We start from the raw sequence: 15,248 nt of genomic DNA on the forward strand, positions 1-15,248 counted from the left end.
TAGAGTTCTCTTATGTTCATGTATCGAATTCATGTTGTATGGTTGTTTTCGCAGAGAAAATTAAGTCTTCACTTTTAAATTCTCGTAAAATGATAAACAGATAAAACACTATTATTTTCTTCTCTTAGAAAATTAGAAGAAGAAGAAGAAGAAGATAAAGAAGACATGCATTTTTATTATTCTGCAGTTTTGGTGTTGGATTTCTCGGATAAATCATTATTTTCCATATGAACATAAAAAATAGTTGTGAAATATAGTACCTGTTAATTGATGAGTTATATAATGTACACTATTTCTGATTCCAGTGGTACTTGATATTTGGCCCTAGTGTAACAATTGATTTGGATAATTCTCCATTTGGTTGATTTCTTTGATCAATCTTGAGTTGTATTTTTTGACGTTCTTGGTAGAGTCTTTTAATTTGCTCATCAGAAACTTTCTTTTTCTTTTTTCTTTTTTCTGGAGAAACTTCTACCTATTGACAACCTACCGTCATGGAAATATCTAATGCACTATTCAAGACATTCTAAGAATTTTCCAACCATGAATAGTTCCCGTTATTGATCAAATAAATAGTTGCCATGAAACAATAAATTGAAAGCAAATGAAGTAAACCACGCTAATTTGCAAGTATTACAGCAATCTTTTTCTCGTCAGCTGAGCTTTTATGATACCCAGCTGTAGTTAGATAGGAATGATACCATATTTTATTCTTGAACACTGCTATAACTTAGCTTTGCTGTCTTTGAATTGGATCTTCTCCTTGCTTGGACAACATCTAGCCAACTTTCTCTAATTTGAATGGCAACTACACCAAGTCAACCAAAAACTATTGATTTCAAACGTAGCCAATTTTGATTTACTTAATTGACAAAGCTATCACAAGTTGGTAACCTAACTGTTAAGCAATGTGCCGAAGAGTTGATGCAAAAATTATAGAATGATGCAAATGAACAAGTGTGGGATGGTGGGCCCTATTTTGTTTTGTTCACTTAGCTTACGAAATCTAATAATTATTGGAAGTATTGGTTTGTGAAGAAGCTTCTTGGTTAATTAGCTAATTAAACACGTGGATGATTGCATATCATTCGCAAATCATGATTGCTTCATGCTAATTGCTTTTTAAATTTAATTATTGACTTCGAAGTAGCATTATCTTTCAAACTCACACCTTCCACCACAAGTTTGCATATTAATGAGGCGAAAATGACTGGATCTCCAAAAGAAACCACGCCTAGGCGATGAACACCAATCAAAGAGAGGCAAGAGGGGAAGGTTGTAGGAACGCATCGTTTTCTCTTCATCAATGCCTTCAAAACTGTTGCTCCATCAACAAAGAAAGCTCCTATCTGAAGCCGACTTATAGAATTTTTTGTTTTATACCAACCAATTCTATACCCTTCCCTAAGACAAAAAAGATTTTTTTTTGTTTTATACCAACCAATTCTATACCCTTCCCTACGACAACGAAGATTATATGATCGATCGACTCCAATTCTAAATAATTATTATAAAAAATTATTTATTAGTTTAATAACTTGACTTGATTGATAATTCGACGGTGTGATTAACTTAGAGGAGTAGCTCAACAGCTCGACAATTAAAAACGAATCTTACTAATATTTAGTTATGAACAATAATTCGATGATAAATATGACTTAAAACTAGATTAGACAACTTAATATATTAGTTAAAGCTTAGTAAAATTTAAATGCCTTTGTATCTAAGGATGATTAACTTTTTGTTCAACTTAGAATAATTAATAAAAAACAATTTGCGTTTTATTTTGTTTACGAATAGACCCATTCTTTAATATATTTGCAAATAATAAATTTTAGTTAGCTTATAAAAAAAAAATTATAAGTGTATCCTATTTTGTTTTTTGTTCCCACACAGATAATAAACCATGCAAACCAACCTCCTAAAGTGTTTTTTGTTTCTCTAAAAATATAAGATAGCTTGACTGTATACATACAGAGGCGTTTTTTGTTGTTGCAAATATACCTATAAAAGGAGTGAATTTGTAAAAGACCCAATTCTAAAAATTGGCGAAGGACATACATTTAGCATAATATCTGAAGTACTCTTCCACTGTACAAATGGCACCTGCAATCTGGTGGATAATAAATACATTATGCCGTACATGCCCATAATTTTCTATCAATATCAAGATAATTGCAGAGGCTAATCATTTTCATCTTAAATTCTAGGATAAAGAGCATAGATTTGCATCTTAATCCATTGTGACATGATGGCTTGAAATAGTTGACATGCATCTTATTGCCTTCTCTAGGGGGCCACTTATGCACCCAAAAAAAGCCTTATTTAGCTTAAGCAAAAATGAAACTAAATCTCAAGAAATGTACCTTATGCAAGTTTACCAGTCTGTAATTATGGAAATCTAGTTGGCGTTGGCCTTATATCAATAATGAAAGCAAACAAACTTTGCTATGCAATTGTAACACTAATCACGCAGCGCAGCAATATGGTATCATAAGTAGTCAACCTTCTGATATTATAGTAAACTAAGTGAAGAATTAGTATAAAAGAAGCAAACCTATTGGCTAATTTGAAGCATTAATCTTAGTTCTGTTAGTCATCATGATTCACATAAAGTATAAAAAAGGGATCAAGTATTCATTTTCCTCCTCTAACAGGGTAAGAACTAAGAAGTATCTTGCAAAATCAATAAGCTGGCCTGCGGCACAATCTTCTCAAGTGAACTTTTTCCTGCCATCAGAAGAGTAAAGAACATTTGTCAACAGATTAGAATTCTCGAGTTCACTCTGTTCAGCCTTCTACTAACTGGAAGGAATGAGACAAGCCAAACAAAATGGCACTGTGATGTTCTGGGCTAGAACAGTAGTTACCTCAGTTTGGTCATGATCATATCTGATCAGGAAGAGACATCTGCAGCCCCTTATATCATGCAATTTCCTTTGGATTTCCAGGACATGGGCATCGAAGTATATTGCTTCTTCACTGCTCTCCTGAAATCAAAGTCATGAATGAAATAAGGTGAAAATTGGGAAGTAAAGAAACAATATATGCATGCTGTTGAGAATAGTACCCTGAAGCAGAGAACCAGATCCCCTACTGAGACCTTTCTACATTCTGAAGACTCCAGGGGAATGGAGCGCTCACGGACAGCCTTCTTGACATTCACCCATTCATCCTCTTCGGCACCAAAACCTTGAAATCTCACACGGACTTCCTAGAATAAAATGAAGTTGACATAACATACATGGATACTAGAACTTAAAGTAAACCACTGGATATTTTTATCATAGCACTAAAATGATAAAAGAAGAATCATAACTATGCTAAACATACTTTTGAAAGATATGTATGTAGTTTTGTTTGTCAAGCTAGCGATAGTGAGTTCCAAGTAAGACTCAGCAGAAAAACCCATAAAAAGGTATGTCCATACAGAATTAAGACACAACCATTAAGATAGGGTTTAAGTAGCTCTATAAATGTATCATGACTAAAAAAACAGTTTCCAGACATCTTTCAATAAATTCCAAAAGCAAAAGAATAAGAGGTTGCATGAAAATAAGGAATAGCACTGTAGCTTCTTTATGTTAATTAATAAGGAAAAGAAGTAGGATAATTCTCCTCACAAGTTCACCAGAAGCAAGAACTCTGTGCGCCAGGAACATGGCGACATCATACCTGCAAAAGAAAAAAAATGATTATTCAGGCATGCGCTGACTGGGCCAAAAACTGAAATAAAATAAGAAAACCATGACTTTGCAATCATACAATTTAGTGAAGGGATTATGAATACATGTAATGATACTGCTGATATGCACTGTGTAGTGCTTAATGCATACAGAAATGTGTATAATGTTGAGAGACATAACAAAATACAGGTCATCTTTGTTGACTGTTCTAATTGTGGCAACCTCCATGTGAATGGCTATCAACTTACAACAATTTGATACTTTTAGTTATATAATCCTTGTTGCAGAAATATGTGAAGCATGGATACAGATAGTGGGATGAGATATGACACGCATGGATACACAGATACAACATAATTTAGAAAATACCAATCTTTTGGTGGCATGGGCCACTAAACCACAATAAATATGTAAAAAAAAGAAAAGGTGAACGTTTTTGATAGTTTTGCCATTAAAATCATTATACACTTTAAGAGATGAGTGCACTGACTTCTGATAAGAAAGTACACATAAACAAAATTAGAGTATCAAGCAGACCAAATTCCTGCAAAACATCTTTGTCATCCAGATGGTTAAAGAGAAAAAAGTTGACAGGAAAAGTAGAATACAATTGTCAGAAATTAAATGCCTACCATGCCCCATCTCTTGATGATTTAGCTTCAAACTCCAGCTCCTCAGGAATCTTATCTTTTGTACCTGAATACAACTCCAAAACAAAAGGACTGTGCAGTTTCAGTGTTCACAGCCTCCAAAGCTAATGTTGTGTGTATAAGTTTTGAGAGCGAACAACTATGTAAAGAGAAAAAAATAAGAGCACCTTTGTGTAAATCAGAAGAACTTTCAGGAGCATTGTTTGAAAGACTTGTGTCTGAAACTGGAAGCATTTCTTCTGAAGCAATAGGTGAGGAGGGAGTATTTTCGCTTGCTTGACTAATCTTATCTTGGAACCAGCCTTGAACCTGATAAATGATCTGTGAGAAAAAAATGAATTCCACTAGTATAGGATATTGAAGCAGCATTCACCTGTTCCATTTGTATAGCTTTATTTCCAGCTCGACCAAGACTGAAACAAATATGCAAAGAAAACAAGGAATAAGTTTTATTGTGACTATCAATGTAAATGTAAGAGACAAGAGTCTGTTATCTTTAATTTGACCCCTCAAGAGTAACTATTAAGATATAATGATTTACTTAATATAACAATTCTGAATTCACCATTTAGTTCATTTAACAGAAAGAAGAAAAGGACGAGAGAGAGTGATTAAGCAGAAAATGACTCACTTAAATTCTTCCGTGAGCTTCCAAAATAAACTTTCATCTAATAGTTCATCTTTTTTCTCCAGAATTAACTTCTCCATCTGCTTAATCTGTTGGCAGAAACAAAAAGTTGTACATTCATCCTAGCAATGATACTATCATTGAAAATGAGGAACCAAATATCACTTTATTTCTTCTTTTCAAACTGATGACTAAAGGCACATGATATAATTGACACAAAGCGATTCATCTAGTTCCTAGAGTAGGAAGGAAGTGTACAAGTGGAACTATACGAAAGCTCCAATTCCTTTCATTTGCCGTAATCAGCTCTAGTGAAATAAGAAATTTATTTGAACCACAATAAATTGCAAACTCAAAATTTTGCGACCGTATTAGTGTATCAACTGTCACAAATAACATCTAATATAATGGTGTTGTATGATTGTCCGCACAATGGTACCACATTGTCGGTTCTGATTAATAGACATTTTAAGAAATAACCATTACACTGAAATTAGTTCTAGTAATTGCTATGACCAAGACCGGTCCAGAAGATTCTTTGATAGAACTACTAAAAATGGATGCATAACTGCAAGCGAAATAATTCTATCACGTACAAAAACTATCACAAAATACAGCAAATCCACGGAAAACTTGATTTTGATGCTAATGTATATCGAGTACATCCTAGAATCTGCAAATGACTACCATTATCTTTCATCTCACTCTAAAAAAGATACCCATCCCCATTAATTAACCACCAAATTAACCTACCTCTAACACTCGCAATAGCGCATTACCGAGAAGTGCGAGAAATTTACGATACAAGTACACACATTGCAACGAGTCTTTGTATTAAGAATGTTAAGAGGACACCAAAGATGCCTCTACAGCAAAACGAAACGAAATAAGTTTTCAAATAGAAGCCCCCTTTATATGTTACCTCGGATTCCGAGAAGCTCGGAGGCAACTCTCTCGTCTCGAGCCCGTCGGTGTTTCCCATGTCACCGGAGATGGTGCAATTCGGGTCCTCGATGAAAGTATGTGCTGATTTTAGGTTCCCAAGAGAGAAACTTCGCTCCTCGTACACGACGGGAGAGAGAGAGAGAGAGAGGGAGAGGGAGAGAGGGGTTTTGAGGAAGGAATGGAAAGGAGGAGGGCGAGAAAGTACGGGAATCTCGCAAGGGAAAGTGAGGAGAGAGAGAAATCAAGTAAACTAATAAAGAAAAGGGGGCACCTGGACCTTGTGCATAGAGAAACATGGTTTATTTACATTTTGACAACCTTTTTCTATAATAATATTAATATCTCTCCTTATCACTTTCTTCCTCTAATATATATATATATATATATATATACCTCTTAAATTATCTAATTATATTACTAAGCCATTTTTATTTAAAAATTCTATTACAAATATTAAAAAAATAAACTAACTAATTAGAGTGATAAAAATATCACTAAATTCTCTTCCCCTCTCATATTGAAAATAGTGACGATCAATTTGAAGTTTAATATTTGAAGAAGTTATCAAAGAATACTAAAACAGATGATAAAAATGATTTTACCTTCTGTTAAGTTAGTTAAAATTTTCAAATTATTTTTATTAGAATTTTTAAATAAATATTGTTGGAAAAGACTTAATAATACATTTAGATAGTTTAGAAAGTGTATATATCATGCAATAGTTGAGATGATTAAGATGTAATTAAACTAAAGAAGAATAGGCCTAAAGATTTATTAAAAGAAGATAAGAAAAAAAACTAGGCCTAAAGTATCATTATTCTGAGACTGCAACTGAAATTCTTTTAGTACCAAAATATCCATGTTAAAAGATTGTATGACAGTTAACTTCTAAATAATTTGTAACCTACAATCACAAAGAAAAAGACTACTAGAGGTACATTTGACAGTTTCTACTTGTAACTTTGTGGCTAGTTAGAAGACGTTTGGAATTATTTCTGCATCCACTGAGATACTATTTGCATTACATTTCTTCCTTCAAACATATCAATGAAAAACTCTACATTCTGGTGAATGTCTGAAATGAGAACTTACATATTTACAGTTCCTTCCTTCAAACCTATATGTCCAAAGGATTTTATCTCTTTTGTTCTTTTCTACCTTTGCTGGAAATTTAAGGTTCTGATGCAATAAGCAAATACTAATGCGAAAAAGACGGTGAAGCCAGCCAGCACGACGGCTACAACACCCATGAACTCAGGATCAAATCCAAAATGGTCCTTGATATAATTCTTGACTTGCTTGTCAGACTGACCAGGCACCATGATAAAATCCTCTACATCCCCATATTGCGCAACGATTAGCCCATAAACTGTCCATGCCAGTGGACAGATCCTAGAGTACCATGCCCACCATTTTGGAATTCTCTGCAAAACAAAAAATGACACATTAAGTTGTTGAAACACTAGTGTGATGATCAAGAAAAGGGAAATTTTCTGAGTCACTTACTGGTCTTGGGATGAAGAACCCTGAGAAGAGATTGAAGAGCGTGAAGAAGAATGCACATAATATTGCAGCCACTTGAGGATTTGGTGAGATTGATACACACATCATACCATAATAAGTGAAATAGAGAAAGGAGAAGAACGTCACGTAGAAGAACCAGAGGAACTTCACTGCAGTCCACTGGAAGCTCATCATGGAGTATACTATAAAAGTGTAGTACACTGCCTGGATAAAAACGTATGGTATCTCTACAACTACCTGCATCAGAACAGACAATGCATTCTCTTACAACGACCAACCAGAAGTTAACTCCTAGGTAATGACTAACAAAAGTCAGTTTTGCTTATGCTAGTGAGATCTCCTTACCTGAGCAATAGCATATGGTAAAGCAGAGTACATGCCGGCAGCCTTCTCCCGATAGAATACCGTTCTCTCAATTGCAATGATAGGTTGAACTGTTGCGCAATTTTGGAATCCCACAAATAAAACAGCGGCATACATGGATCCTAGGATGACCATAAGATTGACTGAACTTTTCCTACACCATAATTATACACAATAGAATTAGTTTTTATCCATTGAAAATTGAATCTTTTAGAAAAATGTAGATTTGTAATCTTAACTTTCATGGTAACATACATATTGTGGCCAACCCTCCAGAATATGGTGCCAAGCAGTAAAGCAGTGACTAAGGCAAAGGAAAATCTAACAAGATTGTAATCAGGGCTTCTCCAGTAAGTCCACCATTGCTTCCAAAGACAGAATTTAAACTGCCCAAAGGTGGTTTGGGAGTACTGTGATGGGAAATATATATCACTTGTGCCTGGAAGTGGTTTGCTCAGCTGTTTAACCAGTGCTTTGTTCCTCCTGTAGAATGAGTAACCCCAGAGAAGGTGTGTTACCTCAAACCCATACAATTATTAATGATGCATGTGGATGTATATATATATATATATATATATATATATATCTTGCATTTGGCATAAGGAAATGTTAGTCCACTTACTGGTACAAAGTTGATGATTTGTATTGTTCAGCAAAGTCAATCCTTAAACGTATTTCAGTAGATACGGAGCTCACTTCCAGCATCCATGTTGCAGGATTGTACTTGTCTTTGATCCTTGGAATTCCAGGAATTGCCTGGTTAATAATAATTGAAGCAAAAGAAGACATCACATATCCTTCTTTTATATCCGTACTGTTTGCTGAAAGTTTTCAAAGTTCAAAATTCTTTGTCAACCCAACTGATTGAACAGTTCAGCTTAAGCACAGGTAAGCCAATAAAGTTTAATAGTCAACATCACATACCTCAAAATATTCAACTACTCTGCGAGAGTTTTGACCCAAAGGACCAGAGTAAATTACTTGGCCTCCTCTTTTCATTAGCAGCAGCTGTAAGGAAATAAGCAAGTGATCAGCATGTTACTGCGTTATAAGAGACTGTTGGCATCAAGAAAAGAACTACTTGAAACTTTCAAATAAGAACCAAGGAGGTGCATAGCATTACCTCATCAAAGGATTCAAATATGTCGATGCTTGGTTGATGGATTGTACAAACAACCGTTCGTCCAATATCAACTGTATTCCTCACAGTTCTCATGACAATTGCAGCTGCCCTTGCATCAAGACCTGATGTTGGTTCATCCATGAAGATGATTGAAGGATTAGCAACAAGCTCTACCGCAATTGTCAACCTCTTTCTTTGTTCGTTTGATAATCCAGTGACACCTGGTAGGCCCACAATGGCATCCTTGAGACTAGTAAGCTCTACCAGTTCCATAACTTCATCCACAAACACCTAGCGACAAATAAATCCAGTACAATCAACTTGATATACGATACGAGCATAAGAACTTGGTAAGTTACATATGCCTCGTTAAGTTGCCTTTTGAATTGATCATAGCAGCGATCATAGCAGCATTACTACTAACCTTCTTTTCTTCATTGCTGACATCCTTAGGTAGACGGAGAAAAGCAGAGAAAATCAAGGATTCCCTTACGGTGACCTGAGGAGAGTGGATATTATTTTGCTCGCAATATCCTGATATCCTTGCAAATGTTGCTTGATTCTTTGGGTAACCAGAGATACAAATTTCTCCCTCAATATAACCACCAGTTTTCCTTCCTGCTAAAACATCCATTAGTGTTGTTTTCCCAGCACCACTGATACCCATAAGGGCTGTCAGAACACCTGGCCGGAAAGCCCCTGATACCTCCCTCAGAAGTTGAAGCCTATCTTCAGTCACTCCCTGCTCTTTCATTTCCTGTCCAATTTTGACTTTATATTTAAATGACCTATATTTCATTGGTATATGAAAATGGATTGGAAGAAGCTGCAGGATATATGAAACCATGCCATCCAACCTCTATAAATATTTTGGATTCTTGATTTAATTGCGGATCATGAGAAATCTCGGTAAGACAAAATTAAAGAAAGAAAGGAGCTAACCATGGGCATGTCGACGAAGTAATTTATTTTATTGAAGGACATTGCCAGAGGTGTGAAGGGAAGAACCATTCCCCTCCTTGCAGCAATCTTTGTAGCTGCATTTGTGTACATCTCCCAAGACAACCCATTTTGGGAGATACTTGGAGAACGACTACGGAAGTGTCGAAGCATCATTTCCACTGAAAGAATCATGAGTCATGGTCTTAGTGAAATAGTAATTTTGCTGATGACTATAAGATTTGGCATGAGCAAATGTTACATGTAGTAGTTTTTCCATTCTGTGGTGGCAAATTCTGAGATACAAACTCTTTACTTGTACCCATCCTTCCTTCACTCACCGAAGATCCATTGTTTTCTTTTTTGCTGGCATCTTTTTCTTGAACTTCTTCTTCAGCTACAATAGCTTGTGGTTTCCCCGTAGCTACAACAACCAACATGATAAAAAGTCTTACAATTTCTGTAACTTAGTGGACCAACTAAGATGTTTAGAGGAAACCATAGTCGTCACAGGTACATGAACTACTATGAGGTAGTGTTAGAACTTGAACAATGCTGGAATGATCAGATGCAATGATGAAAAGATAACTGATTATTTGCTAATGTGTACAGAATTTAGTGACTTACGGTTGAGACAAATAAGTGACAAGGTGAAGAGCAAATTGAAGAACACGGTGAACCCCAGAAGTGCACCTGCTCCAATCCAGTACCAGCTCCTATCCGGGAAAACATTGAAATTCTCCAGGATTGCTACTCCTAACCTTCTTCCGTCAGGTGCCTAAAATTAGAGACTAAACTGGGTCAAGGACCTCGCCATCAGGTTAACAAGATAAAGCATAAAGATTTCTCAGGTTTAAACATTTTCAATAACCAAATAGAAATTCTTGATATTTCATTCAGACCAAATAGCAAATTTCAGAGCTACTCCAAAACATAGCCAACTTACAAATTTGTTCATCCACCTGGAAGCAAACATTTCGTTGATGACTAGAGCGTTGTATCCATAAGGAACAGGAGAAATCCAATAAACCCAGATCCACCATTTTGGAATTGCATCTGTTAAACATGGAAATAGAGTTACTTTGAAGAATTTAACTGTCAAAGTGCGCATATGAAGAACGTGGATGAGAACCTCTTGGTATGATGAAACCTCCAAGTACAAACATGATGAGGATGGTGAGAGAACCACCAGTGTTGGCGACGACAACAGACCTGCATAACCCTGCAATAACCCTGAAGAGCCCTGCAGCCATCTGCTGGATCAAGAAGAATATGACTAGCTGCTTGAAGAACCTGCAGCAAGAAAGAAATGATCTATTAAGTAACTCCAGAGACCGCTGCTTCTCTTGATTACACCAGTACAGATTACCGCATCCAAATTTGAAGGCCTAAAAGACAGTATTTGAACAATAGCATCACAGGAAACTGGTAGTACCTACTAGCTTCAGGTGCAAAACCAATGGAGTAGTAAGTCACTCCAACCCATACAACAGACTCCAGAATTGACATAGGAATTCCCATGAGGAAGTTTGGTAGTGTGAAAGCCCATGGTGGATAAAATAAGAGGTCCCTGTGCTTATAGAATACTGGGAGCCTTGTGATAGCAAGGTTTAACTCTGCAAATCCGTTAAACATGTTGACAATCAGGCCATACAGAAGCGCTCCAATGTAAATCGCTCCGTCATCTTCATTTCTCGTATGCATTCGAGTCCGTGAGAAAACAGTCGAGGCAATAAGTGCAACTATAATAAGCTTCCAAACAAAAGAACATGTTAGTAAGAACTAAATGCTGCTGTGCTTATATCAATTGTATGAAATCTATCTGAAGATAAGACGTGTAAGTAAGACAAGCTACACACCTGAAATGCTTTAAAAATGTAGACAAAGGAGTTCCGCTTCATGAGAAGCCACTCCTTAGAAAATGAGGTTTTCAAAAGCTCCATAGACGGGACAGAGTGCTTGGAGAAGACAAGAGCTGCCTTGTGACTCTTCTTCTTGTTGAAAGAGACTGAGATCTCACTCTGAAGACTCTGACCCACATGAAATTTCTCAAAGAGCGCAGCAAATTCAGGGACTGATACATAGTGATAGGGCTTTCTATTGTCTACCCAGTACTGCCCCTGGTCCTTCTTCGAGGTAACCTATTGAAGATTCACACCAAAGGTTGATCATGGTAAGCTTGGCGTTTTAGTTACCCATGCCAACATTTTCACAACACTTAATAAATATACTCAGGCAGAAAATCATAAAACAAACAAGCAGTATACACGTCAGAATGCAAACATGTATTCGTTTTCCATATATTTTAGTATGTGTCATTAACTCAACAAATTTGTGACCAAGGCAAATAAATGATACTTGGGCACAAGTATAATGAATTTATGACCAAGGCAAATAAATGAAACAAAAGGTCATAGTACATTCAGTGATGAATTTACTAGTTGAAGCAGCAAATAAGAAATGAGCAGAAACTTCAGACTCTTCAGAATTGAATGCCAAACAAGTAGCAGCAGACAAATGGTACAGTCAACGTAGAGTTAACTAACTATTGGTTTCATACATGTCAGTGATAGATGAGTCATAAACATAGGGAAGGAGAATCATATAATCAAACTTACCTCCTGCAAGAAATCACAGGCGCCTTTCCTTTCAGGGCACCGGAACCCACAATTCTCGAAGAAGTCGAGCACATTTTCTCTGGGACCCTGATAGACAATCTGTCCCTCAGAAAGTAGTATGATATCATCAAACAGTTCGAAGGTCTCAGGTGCAGGTTGGAGAAGTGACATGAGGATGGTGGCCTCCCCCAGGTGAACAATCTGCTGCAAGCATTTGACAATTTGGAAGGTGGTGGAGCTGTCCAGACCGGTTGATATCTCATCCATGAATAGAACCTTGGTTGGTCCAACCATCATTTCGCCTGCATTCCAGTTTCCATTGTCAGGGATCAGATGCAGCTACATTCACCGATGAGTATGCATTGGTTAATACAGTTTATAACACAGCACGAACCGGTGACACACGGTGATCTATCACTACATCTTGCTGTAGGATTTGAAACTGTAAAGAGTTCAAATTTCCTATTAGTTATACAGAACAAAATCACTAGGCCTTCAGCATGATTCGCACAAAACAAGTTGTACTAAATTTCTTTACTGAAAGTAAATACTGAGGACTCAACTCAGTGAAGGTAAAAGAAACACTCCACTATGCATCAATGCATTACTTGCATATCCTATCTTCAATCTATGATGTTGATAACGGACTGCTCTTGGGTAAAACCATATTGATCTTGTGGCTGCATCATAAATTTGACGCGTAGAGAACGTAACTAAATATGCACATCCATGATATAGCTATATCCTTTAGTGCTAAATTTCTCCACTTTGAAGTAGTCACTATTACTTTCCAAAGTTCGTCATTTTAGCAATTACATTTTTATAGTTTTTGCAACATAGACAAAAAAAAAAACTCGTATAGCTTAATAACAGAACCTGTGGTGACGCGCTTTTTTTGTCCCCCAGATATCCCTCTTCGCATCTCGTCACCAACGACGGTATCCGCGCACATATCCAATCCAAGTATCTGCAATCATCACACGACGCGTTAAAAATTTCCATTGCGTCATCGAAACAAAATCAGACATCAAACTGTTTCAATACTAGTTCATATTGGCAAATAAACAAACAGGCGACCTGCAACTTTGCTTTGACATATTACTCTCCCTTCTAAAGTGAAAAGGACATAACTAACAAGTCGGCCCATGGGCCAAACCATGGGCCTCAAATTGCCCAAACTCACCTTGAGAACGTAGTCCGTTTGGAGACTGCTATTTACCCCTTCAATTGCCGTAGCCTATAAGATGAGAACAACTAATTAAGCACAAATCTCGAGATAACTACTACTAGTCTTCAATTATCGTGCATACCTTCATGAACAGATCGACCTCGGGATCTGGATGTACCCCCAAATCCTTCTCCCTCTTCGCCAGCTCCTTTAATAGCTCTACATAATACAATATTAAGTATTTATTAACTTTTCTCATCAATCATCAACCGTCCATTGAGTTATCACCTTGATCCGATCACGATTTTACCGTATCTGTGGCCCACGCCTTGACACCTGGCAGAGAAGTCAAGGGTCTCCTTAACGGTCATCTCGCCCGCGTGGACGTCGTTCTGGCTAATGTACGCCGCCGTCTTCTGGGGGACGAACTCGCTTAACCTATGCCCGTTGTACGTGATCTCCCCACTCGTCTGCAAACGCGTAAGATGTAGTAGCAGCTCGCTGAGTTCAGAAGAAAGATGGAACGAGTCGCATAATAATTATGAAAGTGAGGGGGTAATTTGATATGTGTACCTTTAGATTCGGCTCCAGCTTTCCAGCTAAAGCAAGCAACAGAGTTGTCTTCCCAGAAGATGGCGGGCCCAGTAGAAGGGTCATCCTGAAACAAATTTTATTGGCCTCTAATTACTTCTTAAGAGTTTTTTTTAATCCACAATTAATTAAAAGTAATTAATTGGGATGAGAGTTGACCTAAGTAATTATTAACCTGGAAGGCTTTATGATTCCTGATACATCCTTAAGGATCGTGAGTGATCTCCTCTTCGCAAGGCTTATTCCCAGTAGACTCATCGCAGAGTCGGCGATGTTTCTTGCGGCGTTGACGAGCGTGGGTAACGCCCGGCTGCCGACGTGGCACTTGGCCTCTACCGTTACATGCTCGAATCTAACCTCCACTGTTGGAAGTTGCATTCCAACCCTGGAAATTAATTAAAATTACGAACGTATTAAACCAATTTAATAACATATTATATTTATTTATTACGGTTAAGCTCATGACCGAGCACGTACGTAGCTTACCTATCTATACGAGCCCGGAGCTTCTTCAAGAACCTCTCGTTATCCTTCTCGGCAACCCTAAAAACCCTATCGATGAACTCCTGCCGCTCGGCGATCCCTAACACTCGGAGGTCGACTTCCTTACTCTCGTAGCACCTACGGCCGTCCAAGTCCTCGAACACCGACCGGAGAATCCCCGTCCTTAGCCGGTCATACGTCGGAAGCTTCTCTAGCGCTGCCCACCTTAGCTCCTCTTCGTCGTCATCCCCGACGCTGCGGAATGACATCGACCGCGAGAAGTACCCGTCTTCCATTCCGATGCTCATGCTCCGGCTCAGGCTTCGGCTTAGGCTCCGACTCATTCGCCTTCCCGACTCCCAAGCCTTCTCGACGCTCTCCATCTCATAAATTTTCTTATAATTCTTCTTACATATATTACTATGGAAATATATATAGAAGAGAGTAGAGAGAGAGAGAGAGAGAGAGAGAGATTGACTACATTGTAGGACATAAGAAGGATGTGAAATATATAGTCGACGTTTTGTCCT

General features: G+C 37.4%; 2 protein-coding genes across 2 annotated transcripts; both read right to left on the reverse strand.

Moving 5' to 3' along the window:
• Positions 1–2,543: 2,543 nt before the first annotated feature.
• On the reverse strand, positions 2,544–6,182 carry LOC140788006 (protein SAWADEE HOMEODOMAIN HOMOLOG 1). The gene is made up of 9 exons (XM_073137085.1): positions 5,887–6,182; positions 4,968–5,053; positions 4,710–4,749; positions 4,504–4,645; positions 4,319–4,382; positions 3,624–3,675; positions 3,071–3,214; positions 2,871–2,990; positions 2,544–2,730 (listed from the first exon to the last, which is right to left on the reverse strand). Exons 1-9 carry the CDS (start codon positions 5,944–5,946, stop codon positions 2,686–2,688), a joined length of 753 nt encoding a protein of 250 aa, XP_072993186.1. The 5' UTR covers positions 5,947–6,182; the 3' UTR covers positions 2,544–2,685.
• Positions 6,183–6,878: 696 nt separating this feature from the next.
• On the reverse strand, positions 6,879–14,416 carry LOC140788008 (ABC transporter G family member 38-like). The gene is made up of 22 exons (XM_073137088.1): positions 14,411–14,416; positions 14,218–14,302; positions 13,955–14,114; positions 13,787–13,863; positions 13,660–13,713; positions 13,353–13,443; positions 12,477–12,778; positions 11,718–11,999; positions 11,294–11,610; positions 10,991–11,151; positions 10,805–10,914; positions 10,486–10,636; positions 10,121–10,282; positions 9,862–10,040; positions 9,344–9,676; positions 8,920–9,210; positions 8,721–8,804; positions 8,419–8,552; positions 8,052–8,279; positions 7,779–7,950; positions 7,416–7,670; positions 6,879–7,333 (listed from the first exon to the last, which is right to left on the reverse strand). The coding sequence occupies exons 2-22, from the start codon at positions 14,299–14,301 to the stop codon at positions 7,064–7,066; spliced, it is 3,897 nt and encodes a 1,298-aa protein (XP_072993189.1). The 5' UTR covers position 14,302; positions 14,411–14,416; the 3' UTR covers positions 6,879–7,063.
• Positions 14,417–15,248: the final 832 nt, after the last annotated feature.

This window comes from Typha latifolia, chromosome 5 (genome assembly GCF_019914945.1).
Source record: "Typha latifolia isolate L0001 chromosome 5, TyphaL0001v2, whole genome shotgun sequence".
In the NCBI taxonomy this organism is placed as follows: domain Eukaryota; kingdom Viridiplantae; phylum Streptophyta; class Magnoliopsida; order Poales; family Typhaceae; genus Typha; species Typha latifolia.